The following is a 21,284-nucleotide window of genomic DNA, read 5'->3' as shown; positions in this document are numbered from 1 at the left end:
TCATGTGTATTACTGAGAATTCTAAAAAACGAATCAAGACATGCGCAATGAACTGAGAAAAAAAGAACTACTTCACTGCATTTCATCATATCTGGCTCTACTGCATTTATGCTCCTTTTGTCTAAGTTGCAACAAATGAATCCTGATATACAGGAAAGTAATTTTGTGTACAGATGTCTGTGTGTGTGCATGTATGTGTGTGTGTTAGTACTTATTGACTAAACTCATTAGGCAAAATATATACAAGAAGCTCAACAGTTGTGATGTTTATCCCCCTGTGAACCATTCATTATCCTGTGTTGACTAAGCTCTCAGTGGGCACCAGGAAGTTCATCATTCTATGACTATGACTGCTGCGCCAAGTAAATATAATAAGTATACACACAACAACCTGTGAACAGCTGTGTTTGGCTCTGCTGGTGATTGCAGACTGGGCTACTGGCCAGCGGTTTCTCAAATGCCAGCGCTATCATGGTATTCAATGTGACACTCACAGATTAGGTCATTGTTAATATATCTATCTAACCCATAACCTTACTGCCTTATTATCAGTAACCCTTCAAAGTTATCTCGAAGACTAAAAGCAGTCGTTTCCAAACTTGAAAGGTATGAAAGGTAAATTTTAAAAAAGAGAAACTATTGTTATTGAAGGACAAAAGGAAAATGTTTGGAGTCAAGGAGAGAAATTGAGGTTAAAAAGGTAATCACAGCCTCATATAGGAAGCTATTGTCAGGGAACGATTGTGAGAAATCCTCTCTTTGCTGTAATCTATGGTTTCCAATGGCAATACAGATGAAATGTGAAGGCATGAACAACAAAGGCTACACACAAATATACACACAATGGGCAGTGGGCAAATCCCCAGGCCATGGATAAAAGCTCCATCTTGGCTGCACTAGCCTGCAGAACAAGGTCTAGATCCTGGGTGGAAGAGGAGCTTTATCCCCTGCTGGCTACAGAGATAAGGTAGGCAGCCCTCATTTCCTCTCCATTTGGCACAGCTGCATGTGCCAGTGCATGCTATGGGGGCAACCACATCGTGAGGACAAGAGAAAGAAAGAAAAACTTTGTGAAGGAGAAATAAAACTCTGTTGGAACAGAGAGGGGAAAACCCGGGAGAAAAATTAAAAAAGCTTCCAGTCTAGCTCCCTTCCAGCATCATCAATGCTGCTGCTCACACTTGTCATGTCCTCCCTCGATCCTTAGCGCCCGTCTGTGTGCCATGCGGTCTGTTCATTAGATTGGAGCTTGCTCCTCTAGAGTGAGAAGGTCAGGATCATTCAAGATAAATGGTCTCATTTCTATTCTATCCTCCCAACCCCCACTCCTCTGTACTCATTCACTCTGAGAGACAAGGGAGAGAAGTGAGCTTGGCAATCATCAACTATAGCCTAAATACCACAGCCGCAGACTGCTTGTGAATATAGAAAGCAGTAACCGGTGTCTTTATTCCACACATCTCAAAGTTCTCTGTGATAAAGTCACCATCAAAAAGCTTATATATAAAGGTCCTTTAGGTTATAATTGTTTTCCCTTAGAAAACCCTAAGAGTTTTGCCAATGCTAAAGACGTGAGTAAAACCATATTTCCGTCCACTGCCTTTGAATGAAAGCAAGGACATTAAGTAATTTAGGCCAGAAAAATTCAATGGGATAGGCAGCTGGGAAAGGTGCAACAATCGCCAGTCTTTTAGAGTCAGGTCAAGGTGAGACACAAAAACCTGCACCGATTACCTCCACTGAGTCTGAAATTTCATGTAAATATAACACCTGAGTTTATTACAATCTCTGCAGCAGAACATGCACAAAGCATCAGGATCACTGCTTTTAGAGTAGATGAGAGTGTCAGCAGGAAGAAGCTGTGGTTGCTACAACACATATGAGAAGAAGGTCCTTATTATAAAAACAATACAGCATTTAGACGTATCTATATAGTAATTAAGTAAGTAGTTTGAGTAGCTTGACAGCTACACAATAACTTTATAGCATAACTACTATAATCTGTGTGACACAGAGAGATTTCCTCTTCCCTCACGTTGTTATTCACAGCGATGAATGAATAAAAGGGGTGGGGGGTGGGGTGGGGTGGGGGTTCTAGTTAGGGTTTTCCCAGGAGACTGATGAGAAAAAATGAAAAACTCAAATAATTTCAGCATTTCAGGTGCCGTTTATCCAACCATGCAAAGGGCATGGAGGATTCCAGAAGGGAGATAGTGACATCACTTAAGTGTTAATTGCTTTGTACTTCAAAGGCTTTAGTTCCCAGAGGGCCAAGCGGCATGTAGTTGCTATGCATATGTATTAACAAGGATTATGATAAGGAAGCCCAGCACATCATGAAACTATGCTGATCAACTGTGCATGTTCAGTTTTGGGTATGTATGTATGTATTTTGTGTATATATGTATATATTAAAGTACACATGTAGATGTACAAAATCTCTCTGGATGTTATCAGTTTGTGTCTGCGTTGGCACCCTCAGCTACACAGCAAATCAAACATGCATGGGAGTGATAAATGACACAGCCTGCCAGCAGTGTGCAGGATGATGAGAAAATTTTAGACTCCAATATTGCATTAACGGTTGAGCTGTGACTTAAATCTGAGTTCGGCAGCCAGAGATGCTATCTCAACCCTCAGAATTGGAAATTTTTTGTGCGCGAAGAGGAAAATGTGAGCAAGTAGTTATTTATTTATTTGATTTTGGTGATGGCAGCGTACTGGTGTGGAACGAGTCCCCTCAGAGTGTCTCTAAAAGATTCCCAATCAGATCAAAATTAATCTCAGAGAACGCATTTTAATGAGCTGCCTTCATCTCGGGCCAAGTTGATAGGGGGAGGAAAGGGTCTCAAAACTGCTTGGTGCGGCAGAGGAGAAGAAAGGTAATGCAGCATAAATTTTGGGTTGCTGAAATAGAATCTGACATGAGCTCAGATGACTCAAAAGAGGTCATTTACAGTTGCTATCCTTGCTGCTTTCTGTGTGGAAAATTCAGATCTGGTCAAATGTTTAATTTACCTGTATTATCCGGGTCTTTCTGATTAGTTGCTGGGGTGACAGGTTGGACCGGCTGGCTGAAGACTTGTGTTGACCTCTGACCTTGACTAGGTCCTCTGCCCTTGGCCGCGATCGTAGCCGTTCTGGTGACAGCTCCCAGTCCCAGACGCAGACCTCTGCCAGACCGCAGGAGACTGCCACTCCCTCCTGCCTGAGCAGCCGTCCTGCTCTGCAGAGCGTCCTCAGCGGAGCAGCCTTTCAAGCTGACGGATCTTCCAACCTAGAAATCAAAATCACCAAATGGAGTCAAATGCCATCAAAATAACTGACATTCTGTGTTTTCTGAAGCCATTTCTGTGCAGTTAAATCACATAAGAGCTTTCCATTTTTCATTGCAGCATTTCAAGTATGGGCCACACTTAAATTCATGATTAAGATAATAACAGCGTATTCTTTTGTTTTTTTTAACTTGCATTTGTGTGTGTTTGCTTTAAAACCCCCTTCAGACTTTCGCCCATGTTTGTTAACAACAATCTCTGGATACTGTGGCAGCTTTAATTTTGTGCAAAAATGCAACGCACCCTGTAATCTAATAGCAGCATGATACTGATTATTGAAAAAAAAAAGGTATTTCTATCCTCAGTTTGGAACTCTGCTGCATGCTTCTTTTTCTTATATTGTGAGTAGAAGCAATCAAATCTGATGAAAAATGGAACCCAGCAAATCAGATGTTATTAACTCTAAATGAAAATGTAACAGAGTCCTGCAGGGAAACTGGAAGCTGCGGAATAAATTTGAAATGTTGACACTCTCAACAGTGTTACTGTGTTCTAGGCAAAATGCTAACACACATACATTGTCATGTGAAGCACTGAAAACTAACTCGTCCCCCGCGGACTTTGCACTTCAACAAGCATTAAATATTTATTTCCCCATGTTCGTGTTTGACTGCGTATATAAGTATGAATGCAAAATGAATTTATTGAATCAGTATCAATAAGAAATAGGTTTAGAAGCAATAATGAAGGTCCTCTGAGAGTGATCATAAAATGCAAAAGGCCTGTTATCAATTATACATGGTTTACTAGGCCTATCAGCATGATGGAAGCATTAACATGCTTAGTCAATAAACTGTGCGTAAGACTCATAATCAAAGAAAGACTTAAAATCACATCTCTACAGTAAACAGGACTCACCTCTGATGGTGTCCCATAGAAGTTGTCTGCCTTGCTGCCCAGTTTTGGAGGTGCTGTGTGGCTATGGGCGTGTACGGGTGGAACAGTGTTTGTGTGTCCAGGAGCCCTTATACTCCTATTCAGTATTCCTGATGGAAAAATGTTTGTCTGCATCTCCTGGCGGTACTTATCATAAAGCAGATTGGAGGCACAAAGAACTGGGGCTCCTCGGGTTTCCGGATCAGGCCTTGGGGGCTCTTTAGGTGTGTCTTTAAAAGATGTGGGTGTTTGGCTGTGGGTGCATGCGGACAGCCTGGATGGTAGAGAGGATACCTGATACGGTCCATCAGAAGCCTGAGGCTTAAACTGAGGATTCTTTCGGACGTAGGTAATGATTTTGGGGCGAACTCCTTTAGGTTTCAGTTTAGGTGATGGCGAGCTGTCTTTGGGGGAGTTGTTGTTGTTAGAGCTGGGGGAGCTTTGCTGGTTGTTAAGAGGCGCTTTGGGGATTCCACTTGTGCTTATATTAGTTTTGACTGGTGCTCTCAAGCAACTGTTGCCATAGCCCTGAGCTGATGTTGATACAGCAGGGATGTGTCTAACCACTCCAGAGACATTCCTAGAAACGAGGTACATGGAGGGTTGCCTGCATGGTGAGCCCTGGGGTGTCCTGAGAGGGGAGTGTGGAGGGGTTGATGACCTGGATTCAACCCCAGTTCTGTTGGGACTAGAGCAATTCCTTCTGTATGTAAGCTGAGTCTGGGGTCTCTTCTCTAAGGTGGAAGGGTTTGAGGGATTGGAACTGTGGCGTGCACTTGTAGCTGGCTGTTTTTCCGCTGGTGGAGTCTCCCTTTGGGATGTCTGGCTGGGTTGCCTCAGCTGGGAGACTACAGATGTGTTGTACAGGTGGGAGAAATCAGATGGTTCACGTAAAGATGTTTTTGTAAACTTTCTGTTTGACCCATTACTGTGTGGATCTGCAGAGAGGTTAAGAGGAGACGGTTGCCTTGTCTCAGTTTGCTGAGTGTTGGAGTCTGCACTCCTCGCTCTTCCCATCTCCGTCTGACAGAGGGGCCTCACAAGCTGTTGGCGCCGTGGTGGCAGCACCCTCTCCTCAAATCCAGCCTTTCTCCTTTGGCCCAGCCCTCCATCAGAGGACAAGCCATTTCTATGACTTCTCTCATCTTTTCTCTGATCCTGGTATGAGAATGCTGGGTTAAGGGTCTCCTGAGGATGCATCGGTGGGGAGTTCTGATTGGCATCTACAGGGGCTGCCCTTCTTCTGTTCTGGGCTGAGGTAGTGTTTTGGGCATTGTGATAAGGGTTGGTCTTCGACAGAGAGGCGAGAGAAGTTTCTCCATCACCATCCAGAGCACTAGACAGGCTTCCACTGAGGGAAACAGCTGACAGGCTGGAGACAAACACATTCGTCTCAGACTTAGACTCCTTCAGACCTCCCTTCCATCTTTCTCTGCCTGACCTGGTGTCCTGTTTCTCTGCTGTCACACATGCGTCTAGCTCCTCAGTGCTATGACAGGCGATCCTTTTCTGAACCTCTTTGCCTCTCTGAATTTTACTCTCCACTCTGTTGCTGTCATTGTCATTTCTCCTCACGCCGGTAGAAGCAGAGCTGGCTGTTGAACTCGATGATATTGACATGGCACCTTCATCTTTTCCATCTTTCATGCTTCCACAATCGTCCTCCTCCTCATTCTCCTCCTGCTTCCTGCTTCCCAGGTAAGTATGTATCTCCTGACATGCCAAAAGCTCATAGTCAGACTCCACGCATTGCTGCTCTGATCCCCAAAACTCTAACTTTTCTGGGGAGTCGCTCTGAGAGACCAAGGGAGGAATAGAGCTTGTGCCGTATCCCGTGTCCTCATACAAACCTCTTCTTTCTTGATCACTGATTGAGGATAACTGATTGGCGTTGTCATCTCCAGACTGAGTGAACTGGATCTGGGTTTTATTTCCAATCTTTTCTCCTCTGTCAACACTGACCCTCAGGCCTTGGATACTAGTTGGATTGCTCATGTTGAATTGATTTTTGTCACACTCAAAGACACCTGCAGGGTACTGAGGCCATTTATGGAGCTACAAAAGTTACTTCCCTCACTGCCTTTTCTCTTCAGGGTCTGATGACGGCTCTTTTGAATAAGCCAGGGACAAAATGTCATCTCATGAAACCTTTCTCACTTTACCTCTCTTATTTTGCATTTACGGTGAATTAAAAAGCTGTCTCTGATGGTTTTTCACCACGATGAAGGTCTTTCAATCTGAAATAAAAGACAACAAAGGGAACTGTCAGAAAAAAAAGCATCAAGTACGCTTAATAAGCAGCCATTCTGCAGTTCCCCCACAGAGTCACTTAATTTTTTTTAATATTCAGCCTGCTCTGGGTAGCAGCAATTATGAAATCAGCTGTGTACAGCGAACCATTTTCTGCTCTTAATGTGTGACTCATATCAGTGGATAGCCATTTGAAAAAAACTGGTTGCCTATGAGAGAAGAATCACTGGAAGTATAACAAGAAAATTACAGTTTTAATACTACCTTGTTTCTATTTCAGAGGCATCAGAGACTTTACAAGTAGAGGAGAACTCTTGACTCCCACTTAGAGATTTCTTGTTTTATAGTGGGTGGTTGCAAGGCAGTTTAGCATAAATGGGGCCTATGGAGCTGGTGCCATGTAACATGCACACAATTACAGCAGTTTGCAAGTTTTATTGTGTATTCAAAAAGAACTTGGAGGTTTTAACTTATCATTTTTATGAGAATTAGATATTAGTTCTCTAAGTAACAATGTTCATTTTAATTTCAGGCATCACCAAAGTCATTCTAGACACAAGTCTGGCCACTTGGCAGCCATCTTGAAATGCCTCCAGATACTTATTTTAAAACATTATCCAAATTATCTTTAAGTTCAATGGTTTCAATGGACATTTTGTCCCAGTAGCTAAACTTCTACCAGCAAATTCTCCCTTGAATTTCTGTGAGTGCCATGTCTCCTCCTTATAAGCGAATCATTTGGAAACTGGTGCGATTGATATTGGCAAAATTAGGTTCTTTGTAAGTAAAGCGCGACATACTGGCAGCTCCAGTTTATTGGAGTCGGTTTTTAAAATAGGCAATAAATGAAAATGTAAAAAGTAAAGAAGATGCAGGAGAAACACCGTTCAACCATGTTATTGTGCTGACGTTGCACAGTTTGTTCTCCACAGAGCACACTGCAACTCCCCTGTTGCAGCAATTTGGAACCTACAAACAGCCAAGTGATCTAAGTCAGGCAGAGCATAAATGAGTACATGTAATGTATATAATGCAATGCAATGACTTGTTGTTACAACAAAACAAGACTATTCTCAAACTGCATTGTCACATCTATTTATGTTTTGTGTGTCTGAAAGAAAAAGTAATGGTCCATATATCTGATTTTTAAATCACAAAATATTTGAAAGTCCTATACTGTTCAGCAAGTGTAAATTATTATTTATTTTGAATAATGAGCTCCAATTCATCATAACCATTAATGGCTACACCAATTTGGCTACATACATGAAGTGAACAGGTCCCCTACAACACCCGGGGCACCGATACCAATCTGTGAGTTGTTTGGTACCGGGCCACGAGAGTTGAGGCTCGGAGGCGAAATTGATGGTTTTCATCTTTATTTTTTAATCGTTTTTATTGTTAACTTGGTTTCCACGGGACTTTTCCCGTGTGTTATGAATAAATCTTCTTTTTTTTGGTGCAGGTCTTGAAAATGTAACACGTTAAAGGCCGGTCCGTGAAAATATTGTCGGACATAAACCGGTCCGTGGCCCAAAAAAGGTTGGGGACGGCTGCCCTACAAGAGAGAAAGAGCAGAGACATGTCCAGAGGTGGTGAAACTAAGTAAGTACTTCACCTAAGAACAGTGTTACGTTCATTTGTCTAGGGCTGCTACGCCAGTATCTTTTGGATGCAAGTGTTGCATTTTGTACTCTATTTTCTAATATGCTGAAATAATTATATTTCAGCTCAACAATAAGCTAACAGATAACACTACCCAGCTATGTATAATTAGTTAAAATCAATATCCACCTGCGACACTGAAGCGACAGATGCATTTTGAATCGATAATTTACATAAAATTTAACTAATTCTGTATAATGGGTCTTTTACATTAGGTATTTTATGTGTATTTTGAGGCTAAACATTGCCTGTTTCACTGAATTGAGCACCAAAATCTTTGTTTCACTATTTTGAAAACCAGTTATTTTATGCAAAACAGCATCCATAAAGCGCATCACTGAGGTAATAGCAATGTTCTTACTGTGATCAGCAAGAGTACAGGGACAGTTACTGTAGATGTTCACTTTAGTCATGAGAGATATGTGAAGAGAGAAGTACAGCGTGTTTTCATGTAAGTGAAGGAATCACCCTGGGGATGGTTGATGAAGGCAAGTAGGAGGAAGGCGGAAAGGGTGAGAAGTGATTTGTAATGAGCTTTTTTTTCCTCAAGAGACAATGTGAAATAGAAAGCAAGATGAGAACTGGGTGAAAAGACTTGTAATAAAAGCTTTTCCGATCATTAAGTTATTATAGAACGTATAACACAAGCAAGCAGTGTCTCCAATATGTTCAAAGGCAGGCATCATCCTAACATGAAAAAGATGAAAATTAGGTGCAGGGGTCGTTAATGGCGAGGACCAGAAAGAGCAGTTCAGAAGGGATAAATCCATGCGGTATGTCTGATCACTACAGGAGGGTTTCCACTCTCCTCTCAGCATGTTTTCTGTAGCGGGTGGATGTAGTTAATGGCATGATTGGAGTGTACACAACAACGGCATGTCCTGCTGCATTTAAAATCTGCAGTCTCTAAAACTGTGTTTTAAATACTTGCGTTAGCCTTTAATGCACAAATGAGGCCATAGAGCTGAAACATATTACTACATATCATATTACAAGATGAGTTAAACATGCGGTATAAAACACGCACACTCAAACGCTCTCGAAATAAACACTTCCGGCTGTCTCCTTAAATTTCTCCATAATTATACGAGAGCTCTACGAGGAATTCTCTTTCTGCCTTGAACCAGAAGCATTAAAACCATTGAATATTAATGGTTTCAGCTCCTTTGCCCTTCAGGGAGAGCATCTTTTGCTCACTTGTTCTGTAGGCCTGTTTCCTGCATCATAGAGAAAATTCATACAAAACAAGCGTCAGATTTCAATCAACTGCTGTCAAAACTGTCTGGATCAATTCATCTGTCTGTGCAGTCAAAGAATGAAGTAAAATATATGTCTTAAACCATCACACTGAATGTTTGAGTAGCAAAGTATGAATAGCTCTCCCACCTTCTAATTTTATGTGCAGCAGGGGTGTCTGTTCTCATTAGCGAGTGGCTTTTCCACGTGCCCCGTGACAGCTCTCACTGCCTGTGGCACGTTTGATATTCCACAAAACCTAGAGAGCTAAATTCTCTCTAAATGTAAAGGACAGGGGAAAGATTCACATGTAAGTTCAATTTCCTACAGGTTTTCTTAGAAGTAATTTGGAGATACCATCAAAGTTAACCTAATATTCTATTTTTTTTTAAAGCATAAATAAATAAAAGCAATAAAAGTTGGCTTTAGCAAACTAAAATGAGGTCATTTTTTAAAAGAATTTCCGTTATAAAATCTAAAAACCCAAGTCTTTTATTGAGATTGTGGTAAAGTAAACATCCCCCCCCCACACACACACAATGGGAACACATGGAAATTCATTGTGCCTGACAAACAGAACATGGAGGATAATCCACACAATGTCTGCTCCCCTCTGCCTGTGTGTACCCTGCTCATATTTACCCTTGATTGGCGCAAACAATCAAATAATTAGCTAATTGCTCACACAGAGGCGGGGACAGAGACCGATAGGAGGGAAGGAAAGTGGCAGAGAGCTGTGCTACAGGGTGAGAGAATTCCCTGAGAAGACATGTGTGGCAGATCAATTTTGGCACTGATGTAGTGCTGCAGCTTGTGCTGATGACAGCACTCTCAGGAGGCTGGATGCTGAGCTCGGTCACAGTGGCTGAACCAGAATAAGCTGCATTTCACCTAACTGAGAAAATCCAAAACAGAAAACAATCCAGCAAAACTCTAATCATAACATGAAAAATAATAGAATCAAAAAGAATAGTAGAAACTGGTGGATGATAGTAAAAAAAAAAAGAAAAAAATCTGAAACATGAAAAGAAAAAAAAAACCCTCAGCTGCCTTTCCTCCTTATTAGGCTATTTTGATGTCACACACGCTCAGATCCTCTAAGTAAAGAAGATCACATGCGAGGGAGTGTTGGTTGAAGGCGTGTCGGTTGGCAGGAATATGAATTATGCAATTACAAAATCTAACAAATATGAAAAATCTCTTTGATCACCCAGCTCGGAGCAAAGGAAAAACTGCAAATAAGAAAAACTAAGTGGACAGGGTACTATGCATTATATAAGAGTAGTTATGAGTTATAAACGCACAGTTGCCACAAGCACTCCTGGCACAGCCAAACCCTTATTTACATTATACAAGCCAAGCCTGTCTGCACTTGCTCGCCACACGTATATATAGAAACACATACATGCATGTTCATTTATAATGTTATTCCCTTTATCTTCATATATAGTGAAATGGCAAAAATTGCTGTTCAGAAAGACCAAACAAATGAATACAAACATATATTCATTCTGCCTATTTGAAGCTACATACTCATTGTAGAAGACAAAGTAATTCATTACAAGCGCTATTAATGTCAGTGTTTGATGAACACCTATTTTTACATTTGTAATCCAGCGACACTGCAGTAAAAGTTATTTAGCAAAATGTATTTACAAAAATATTGTACAGGTAACGTATGTAAAGGCGACAACTTACATGTAACATACACGTTAGATTGCCATTGATAAGCTCTACACATAATATAAATTTCATTTGTAATGATTTGAGTGACCCAAATTGAATCACAAACTTATGATACCTGGATTGACTTTAAATATATATATATATATATATGTAGTCAATCCAGGTATCATAAAAGGTTTATATAGTAAGTTTCCAGATTGTTTAACACATATAGGAGGAGTTAGGGAACAAATATATGCTATAGTATTTTTTAACATTTATTTTCCTTTTATCCAAATTGAATAAATAGGGTAAGCTGCTTGAGGATAATATTGTAATCTGTGCCACATCATTCAGATTTAGGTGTTAAGAAGAAAGGCAGGCTTTGTTTCACCTAACTGTACATGTACATGTTGAGTTAAGTATTCAGACTGAGCTCATCTGGGAAATAATAGATGTAGGCATAACCCAACAAAGCTGTTATCGGATGCAGATAATACATTTCCTCATGCTCGAATTTACCACAAGTGAAAAAGGTCAGTCATACAATAAAGATCTGAAGGTCACTTTTATGCTTTTACATTCCTATGCATTCTACTGTGCATCAATTTCACATGTAAACTCACACCTACACGCAACTGTTGTTAGAGGCGCACTCAGCCACAAGCACACACAGCACGTACAAAATACACACAGTACTAAACATAAATGAGCGAAGGAGCAATCATATCCCTGCAAAAAGGTGGAAAGGTGCATAGCTTAAGTGATGGGAGCGTGGGCTGTGATATGGGGATATCTTGGCAGTGCTTAAATTTGGAGAGTGACACTTGTATTTGTGATATTTTTCACTGGGCTCCTATCCCACGAAGTGCTGCGTTTAAGACGGAAAGTTCTTTTTAGAAGGTGAAAGACGAGAGGTTGGTAACAATACATGACAGGGGTCTCAAGGAAACTCGAAAGTGGTGTTGAGTTAAGAAAAGACGGAGGCTTTCCTTAACCTTCCGTTTTTGTCTCCAAGCAGGAATGAGTCTGTGTGGGTGAGAGACTGAGACACAGACCTGAGGTGAGAGAAATGAGACATGCAAATAGATACAGAAAAGAGAGTTGTTGCTGGAGCACACAAGTGTTCTAATTAGTGCTCATTTGGCCCTCTATAGGATGCACTACAGAGCCCCTTTTCTGAAGCGACTTACTGATAAAAGCCCAAGAGAGCAAATCAGTTAACAAAAATCTGTTACAAGATTTAATACTAATTGGTACTGGTCATGTCGCTGAAACTGAGAGTTGTTGTTTTTTTCGTTTTTAATCTCTCGACTGTGGGTACACATAAATAAATCTCCTGACAAAAGCAAAGCCAGGCTGTAGGAGCCTGTGTGTCTAGTTGTTGTTTTGCTTGCTTTGCTTCTATTCTTCTCTTCTACACTGGTGTCTGCTCAACCTTGATCGTTTACACCTGCATCTACACTCCAATCAGTTTGTCTAAGCTGTGACTCAAATAGTCTGTATTCACACAAGTGTCTTCACTAGAAATGCACCAACTGCAATTTTCTTCAGTTTTTTTCTAAGTGTGACCCACTGATGCCTATTTTTTTTGTCAGTTTTCTTCCTAAGCATTAAAACTGACTGTATGAATAATGCAAAATCTGATTTTCATAATGAAAGAAATTAAAACGTACAATTTTCCTTCGACTCCAATACGTTACGGGCTTCCTGTACAATAATCTTTAGCTGACGTATTACAAAAAAAAAGTCGATGAAACAGATTTCTGTAATAAAATAAATGTTATTTATTTTATTATGCCATTTATTCTAGCATGTTTACATACACTCAATAAAAAAAGAACATCAACCTTTTTCTCTTTTTCACTAGTCTCCATAGTTTTTCTTGTAACCGCTTTGATCTTTTGCTCATACCGAGGCTGCTGTCTTGTGGTTGGCTCTGACATCTGCATAGCTTTACCTTTAGCCACATCACTAAAATGGCCATTTTTAGTCAGGGTGAGGGTTAGCTTTGCTGTTGCAAGTATTTTACTCTTTGACTTCACTCACAGTGAAGAACTTCCACGTTAATGACGTGTTAGCGTGCGGCTGTGAGCGGGTGCATGGCCGTTTGCCTGTGAAACCTGCGCTTGTGTTGTGCAGGCATGAAACAGACCAGCTTGTAATTACACATGAGTGAGGCTGACCGGGCAGTCACCAGTCTGGGACGAGAATGCTGGAATTTGTCCAGTTCCACTCCCTGACTGGTCGATCGGTGCATCTCTGCTGTTCACTCAATCAAGGATTGTTACATGAAGTGAGCACACTGACGATGTACTCATAAACGTCACAAAGTTAACTCTTGGCTACGCAATGGAAAGACAGGGTTCCAAACAATGTCAGCCAATAATAGCATCAATGATGATGTCAGCGATAGCTAAATGAGATTTTTTTCAGCCATCTAAAGCACATGTCATGTTGGTGTAATGGTGTTTAATGTTGCGTGTATGTCAATTTTAATCTTGACTGTAGAAAAATGTTATTTTATGTGTGCTCAGAGGCACAGAAAGATGTAGAAGTTCAGACGTGCAACAGCTGGCCAAATTAACCTGTTGAAATTCACATACTCCACAACTAAGTATGCAGTAGATCGTGTACTACATGAAACAATGGAAGTACTTGACTTGACACACTAATAGCTATTTCCTGGCCACATTAGCAACTCTTTATTTTAGTTTTGCCTACCTACCAGCTTTTTTTTTTTTTTAATCTCCACTCCATCAGTAGAGCTCAAATTAAAGTAACCATCTAACTGTGTTCTAACCTCTCACTTACAATTACAAATTGAATTGTTCAATATGTTGCTATAAGGCATTTCTAATGAATATTTGACTTATAGAGAGAATGCTGTGTTTTGTTTTTTAACTGGATGAAGAAAACTGTGTCTCTAAAGACACTAATGTCTTGCAATAGTAAGAGTGGTGAAGATTCAGCCTCCTCTCTTCAGTCCTCTACTTCCTCTCAGGTCAAAATATGAGCCAAAATATGTGAGAGGGTTTTACAGATTTCAAGAAGGGTAGGGGCTGCCAGTCTTGGATTCATTCAGGGGATCAAAGTTGAGTGCCGCAAAGAATTTTTTCCAGATAAAAAAAACATGAAATTTCAAAGGAATATGCCCCGGCATCTTATATATTCTTCTTTGAAAGCAAGTAAGGAAATTTGATGGGCATATCTTTTTGTTCTTCTGTTGCTGAGTTGGTTTACATTTTCTGTATCGCATGAACGCATGTGACAGTACAAAGGCAGTCACCTGTGTAGACACATCAACACGAGCCTTCCCCCTCAGTGTCTTTGTTGCTGGTCCAGCAGCACATGTGGCTATTACAGAAGCCATTTGTCTTTGGCACTTTGCGTTATTTCTCTCCTCCCCCACTGGAGAGCAGACAGGTTTTACAGCTCTGTGGTCCCAAGGGGAAACCCAGGAACACACACATATATTCATTGCCCCATGCCCTATCGCTCTTTCATCCACACATACCTCTGCTGAGATGTAAATTCCATCACATTGCAATATTAGCAAAAGGGGAACAAACTCAAATGGACAAAGCGACGACATAATTTATGACTCCTGATTGTTCCCGCATTTGAAAATTGGATTGTGCAAGATTTGCATTAAAATGCAGTGGAGCGGTTATCCTTAAAATCTTTTTTTCTCTCTCTCTCTAATTCAGTCCATGCTGTGTCTTTGCATACATGCAATTAATCACCAATGACATCACCCTTGTGTGTCCTTGTACAATGAACATGTTGGAGAGTGTGAACTTGTGAAAAGCCGTGTTCTAGAGCCGTGGATAGATGTAAGACATAAAAACTATCATATTTGTGCTAATTTGGTGGGGGTGGAGGATGTTGTCTTTATATTGCATTCCTTAACGTAATCATCCAGCAGGATAAAGCTTAGCGAAAAAACCTATTCACAAATTAGCTAAGAATTAGTCATCCATTCCTTCCTTTTCAACCCCACTACCGCCACCTCATCGCTGTCTGCGAACCACACAGACAGAAATAGGAGTGAAATAAGCCAAACGCTCCATTTTCACAAGACACAATAGATAGCCTGCAGACAGAATTTCACAAGTGATGATTCACTGAAGTATGCTCGACTGTTTATATGTGTGAACCGAGCAATAACCCAGTATGCACACAGCAAAGGGATTACCATCACACAGAAACAGCGAGGCAAACAGGAGCGCAAAAATAACCAGAAATAGTCTTCTCCAGCTCCTTGATTGTTGTTTTGCACCGATTTTCTTTATAGCTGTGCTTACAGACACACTCCTCATCAACCAGCGTCGCCTCGCTGACACAATTTAGCTCACAACACTGAGCTCAGCGATGTCCCTTCAGTTCTTTGGTGTTATGCCTTTCTCAACAACTCTGTCTCTTTTGCTCCCCTCTTCTCTTTCATCCCAATAATACAGAGTTAATAAGGGCAGGGTGAGGTAATCAATCTCATTTTCATCCTTATAGATGGCACATCAGCAGGCTACATCTGCCCAAATGATTTCCTCTCAGCTCATCCCCCCACTCTACTCCTACAGTTGGACACCTTTTTGTACCCCGGGGGAGGGGAATAAGTCTATATCGCAGGGGAATCGGTAACAGGATTTCTACAGGATCTTGAGTCATAGTGGGTGGTCATATATGAGTGAATAAGGGAGAATGAGAATATCAGATGATCTCCAATAAAAGCTGATTTATTCCCTTATTTCGGGCAGGCAGGCGGCGTTTGGCGCCTGCTATGAAATCAGCAGCAGATCACAATATGCCAGAAATTTGATTTATTAGGTGAAACCAAATGAAAAACGGTAAAACGCTGGCACGGGTTCACGTGCACATCCATCCATCAAAACGTGTTCGCACGCTAGGTTTGTCCCATTGTTGCCAACACGGGAGGCAGAACAAAAACAAAAGGACTTCTGATCCGAAAAACCCCATAAAGCACCAAGGTGATCACCGAGTGCATGCGAAATGAAAGATCATCAAACACGAGAATCACCTTCACACACAACAGCTCACACTCAGGCAGTGACTATCGCTGCAGCAGGGGCAGACAAAGAAACAGCTCCTAACTGGGGGGGAAATGAGGCTTAAAAAAACAAAAACAAAACAAAAGGTCCGCATGCATGCACACATCTATTTATGGGATTTACCATCTCCTTATTTATTTATTTTTTTTAGCCTTGCTTTTTATGCAAAAACACGGGATGAATCTCTACTAAATCGGACACGGTCCCGCTTCGCTGTCTATTTCACCAGGCTATGCAGTCGGTAATGCCGGACTGGGATAAAGTGAGGGCAGACAATAATAATAAACTTTATGGTGCAACGTGATCTACATGGTTAAACTACAATTTTACATTTGACATTTTTTTTAATGTAAGAATGGGGCACATAAAAAGCAAGACCAATGCAACAAAAGCCGACCTAAGATGAAATGAAAGAAAAAGGCAGGAAATATGAGGGAAAAAATAAATAAATAAAAACGACAACAAAGCTGAGTCCTTTCTGGATATTCAACCTGAACCATCAGGTTAAAAGCAGCAACTACGTGCCATTAAAACTCGTGTTTGCAAAGGTCCAGACAAGGGTTTATTGAGGTAAGGAGAGCAGAAAAGAGGGTGTTTGTCCATGCTGGCTGCTGGTAGCAGCACCACCGCATTGTTATTAGTAAAGCCCCTCCACCCACTAGCCTCACTCCTGTCGCAGGAAAAAAAATGTTAACTCTTCCATAGCTGGCCGTGCGAAACTGTATGAGGCGGGACAAAGAGGAGTTCATTTCAAATGCAAAGCGGTGCAATGATAGTGCAATTCTCCGTGGGACTGTGAGGATGCCACAAGCTCACCAAGACTCGCAGACATACACAGTCAGACATAAAGCAGGAGAGGCGAGACGGCCCAGACAAAGAGAAGCTGAGAGCAACTTAGACGAGCTGAGTCATTTGTGTTTATTTCGAGAGAATATAGAAACAGAAAATGATGCTGCGGAGTGCCGAGGGGGTGCAAAGGAGCGGGGATGTGACGGATTCTGGTTAGTATTGTAATGTGCAAGCGTATGTGCAATGAGCAAGTGGTAAACCCCTGGGGTGTGGGGGAGGGAGAGCTGCCCAAGGATCAGCGAGAGGTGAGCAAAGAATAGGGCGAGATGAGGGTTTTTTGGGAGGGGCAATGATATGCAAAAAGTGTGTGTGTGTGTGTGTGTGTGTGTGTGGGGGGGGCCTTTTTTTAAGAGTTTTCATACATTCAATAATGGAAAGCTAGAAAGTACAACACAGGAGAAGAATTCCCTTGTGCTGCTGTTCTGGGAGTGGATTTTATTTGGTGGGAGTAAGTCTAAAAAAAGAACATAGATGTACACTGTTGAAAAGTTTCATAAAACATTAATGAGGTAGACCTAACCAAGGATAACTACAGCGGTTCTTTCTATCACACACGTGCTTTTAAGTTCACTGACACAATTCTATAAAGTTTCTTAATAACATCTGTAGCTTAATAAAATAATATGAGACAAATATACAAATAAGATACATTTAAAATAAAAAAAGCAAAATCAGGTGAGCGCTTAAACTGACTGACACAGGTCTTTCATGTCTGCTCCTGGTGGGACACGGAAAACTGTATGTGTGTGTGTTTGTGTGTCATGAGGGGAGGCGCGCCTCTCTTTTCACCCTGTAATGTCTTGCCTGCGACTGCAGGGGAGGAGCTACAATAAGCTCAATGCCACCTTCCAGACAAAAGCAGCGTGAATTCGAGAATGCGTGTGCTGATGCTCGGTTCACACATAAGGCACATGCGTGTGTACGTGCACTTGCAAGTGCAGAGCGTCTTGTGTCCAAAGTGTGGAGGATTCTTACAATTGTGTTATTAAAATAACTGCAACCTTTTCTATCATTTTCTTACATTAAACCTATTTCACCACTATCGGGAAACCGCTGTTATATTTATTAGTAGACCACAATCATCCAAGCAAAAATGTTAAAAAAAAAAAAGACAAAAATGTTTCAAAATAATTAAAGCCTTGCACTTGTGACATGTTATTCAAAGGCACACTGACCAACTTTAGTGTCCTTCTCAGCTTCAGTTCACTTCCCATCTCAATTTCTCCCTCTCTCCCTTCCTTCCCCCTCCTTCTCCTCCGTTCTGTCCTATTAAATAACCTTGAAGGTCATACTGGTGTGCTACATTCATAGGCTTTTCTGTACCTACAGAAACAAATACATACACACACACACACACGGTATAGGAACCTCACGCTTAGACAAAACACACAAAGTCAGACACGCACAACACACAGCCGGCAGTGGTATTTCTGGCAGAGATCTGATAAATTGATCGCTCTTCAGACCTAGCAGAGGTCAGATGTAATGAATCAATCACACATGCATCAGCATCGAGAGCAGCAACTAGAGCAGTCAGTGTACAGCCAAGGCCGTAAGATCTGCTTTCCTGCTTTGATGCAGTGTCAGCCTCCACGTTAACATGATCGGGAGGGATTGGTGAGATTTAGCAAAACGGACTTGAAGATCCATAAATGTGGGAAGTCTCTGATACTGAGATCAATAGTGGCAGCAGACAATTCCAATAAATGCTGAAAACATCACTTATTTTTACATGGAAACTGTCAGATTAGAGGCACATTGTTTACATACTTCAGTAGTACAGGCAAATTCTGAACTTTAACGCTTGCAAACTAGAACGGATTTGAAAAAAGTACAAGAACTTCAGCCAAGCAGCTGAAAAAGGGGGATTCACCACAACAAAGACACCGCCATCCAACTGCCTCAAGGACAATCCAATCATCCGACACCGGTCAATTGAAACAACAGCGTGAAATCCCTCAGTCACTTTTAATTGTTCCATCTGTTGTTTTCTTTTGTCAGGTCTCAAGTCTCCAACAATGAGACTGAGAAAATGGGAAGTGTTGCAAATGGACCTGAAGTATCAATACAACCTCTGTGCCGTGGATTCCTTGAAAGCAGTCAAGATACTGAAGAATTAGTGTTTGCATGAGTGTGCAGCAGTGTCACTCGTGGACTTAGAAATGAAAAGTTATTAATCATACTATCAGACTTCAAACTTTTGTATTATAAATGTACATTTGTCCACTTTCACTGGTAAAAAGCTTAAGCCTGAGCGGGCAAACACGACAAGAAATTTAAAATATTGCAGCTTTTCAGCTATCAGTTAACAAGAATTATATGTTATGTATTAGAAAGCTGTGAGAGTCTTTGCTTTTGAAGTCTATACACTCTGCACAAAAAATAGCTCATCAATAAATAACATTTGGCGAGAAATGAAAACAAAATCCTTCAAACTCAAGACCATGTCATCTCTCAGTGCAGTGGATCTGGTTTAAATCCTAAAATCTATACTGGATCATTAGCAACACACCCACAGAGACTTGACCTCCTCCATCCATCTCCATCGCACCGTCTCTTCCTTCTGACCTCACTTTCTCTCCAACACTGTGGCTCAACTTCGAGGTTAAAGCTATTTATATGTAGAGTCGAGCTAAATTCCTTCGCACATTGCCGTGATGCGGGCCTAGTCAAAAACAAACTGTATTTATGGTGCTGGTCGAACCGAGTCCGGCAGCAAGACCCGAAATCCTACGAGCAAAATAAGTGCGACACTTTTTCGGGAAATCAATGCTAGCCCTCCGAGCAAAATAAGCACGGGGTGTTTACAGTCGTGCGACTTACCTGCAGCTTTCTCTGTTGCTGATTCATTGAAGAATGTCGGTGAAAACGCAGGAGTTGCCAGCGCGTCTCTCCACTCCCTCCCCACTCTCCCTGGCTGCCAGAAACGACGCACAGAGAGAGAGAGAGATAGAGAGAAAGAGAGGTACTGCGGACAGCAGGAGGAGGAGGGAACTGGAGGAGGAGCGGTGCTGATGCTGCAGCCGACACCTGGCTGAGCATCCTTCTGCTCAGACGGCCGGGCTTTTTTAACACATGTGCGCCCTCTGCTGGAACATGTGGGAAGCAGCTCTTCCCACGTGGTGGGATTCCAATATGACCGCGACTGGATTTTGAAAAGCTGAATTACAAGTCCTACTGTGCTATAAATTCAAAAGTCATTTAAGCATTACAGACATATGGAGTCTACATACTGACACTGGTACCAAAATAGCAGGATATGTGTAGGATTTGTGTGTGTGTGTGTGTGTGTGTGTGTGTGTGTGTGTGTGTGTGTGTGTGTGTGTGTGTGTGTGAAGATGTGTATTCAATTAGGTTCATAGGTTTTTGGAAAATGACAAATTTTCCAAGGTTTTAAATCAGGCAAGTGGGCCTGACATTGCTGCTGCGATCAAATTCAAAATGACTTAAAATATCTCAGTTGTGAATAAAAGATTCTGTTTTTTATTTATAGTTTACACAGCGTCCAAACTGTTTTAGAATTGGATATTTAATTTACTGCTCATTTCCTGTATTTCAGTATTTTATGTTCATCTCTTTCATACTGTTGTAGGTCCATACATAGTTTTTTCCTAAATACTGAGATTTGGCACAACATGTAGATTCCTTTGAGTTAAATTCCTTTTATAAAATTACAGGAAGTGCTTTGGCTATAAAACTGTAATTGAAGAACTACAAATGCAGTGAAACTATGATATGTGTGAAAAGTTAAAGATCTGCCATCTACAGTTAAAGAAATCAATTGTATCCACACCCCTAATTATAGCTTCCCTGCGGCTGGCCCTGGGCTCATTAGATCCAGTGAAGGAATATCTTAATGCTTCAGGTTATCAAGACATTTTAGACAAGTCTCTGCTTCCGTCTTTGTGGGAACAGTTTAGGGTTTAGGGAACACAGTATTTAGATCCCGCTTCCGCTTTGCACAAAGCGAGATTCTTATAGTTGGATGTGTTTATTGTGAAAGAACTTGACTGGCGAACACAGAGCCTTGTCCTCAGTCTCATTAAACACTTTTGGGATGAACTAGCAGAAAAACTTCAAATGTCCAACATCAGTGTCTGACCTCACAAATGTTCTTTTGGATTAATGGCCAAAATTTTCCACAAACGCATTCTTGCAGAAAGTTTTCCCAGGAGAGTGGAAGTTGTTACATCTAGCTACAAAAGTCAACTACATTTAGAACTCTTGTCATCAAAGCTCTTGCAGGTGCAATGTGTAGTTTTGTCTATATAGTTCATCCGAAATAATCACCCACTGCTAAGTAGATTAAAATTTTTATGCCTCCGGTCAATATCAAGAT

At 41.2% G+C, this 21,284-nt stretch overlaps 1 protein-coding gene across 2 annotated transcripts in view; it reads right to left on the bottom strand.

The window, feature by feature from the left end:
• mtus2a (microtubule associated tumor suppressor candidate 2a) overlaps positions 1–19,935 on the bottom strand; it is a 42,886-nt gene extending 22,951 nt beyond the window's left edge. The window contains exons 1-3 of one of the 2 annotated variants that reach the window (XM_040033162.1): positions 19,769–19,935; positions 4,194–6,448; positions 3,019–3,277 (exon numbers count right to left, since the gene is read on the bottom strand). In XM_040033162.1, the coding sequence (XP_039889096.1) occupies positions 3,019–3,277; positions 4,194–6,206 (2,272 nt within the window). In that variant the 5' untranslated portion in view covers positions 6,207–6,448; positions 19,769–19,935. The remainder of the gene's footprint in view (positions 1–3,018; positions 3,278–4,193; positions 6,449–19,768) is intronic. The other variant, XM_040033163.1, reaches the window with a different exon arrangement.
• Positions 19,936–21,284: the final 1,349 nt, after the last annotated feature.

The sequence above is a fragment of the Simochromis diagramma genome, unplaced genomic scaffold (assembly GCF_900408965.1).
Source record: "Simochromis diagramma unplaced genomic scaffold, fSimDia1.1 OVJJ01000216.1, whole genome shotgun sequence".
Taxonomy (NCBI): domain Eukaryota; kingdom Metazoa; phylum Chordata; class Actinopteri; order Cichliformes; family Cichlidae; genus Simochromis; species Simochromis diagramma.
The sequence above is the reverse complement of the archived record's forward strand: the minus strand, read 5'-3'. Positions and strand labels throughout refer to the sequence as shown.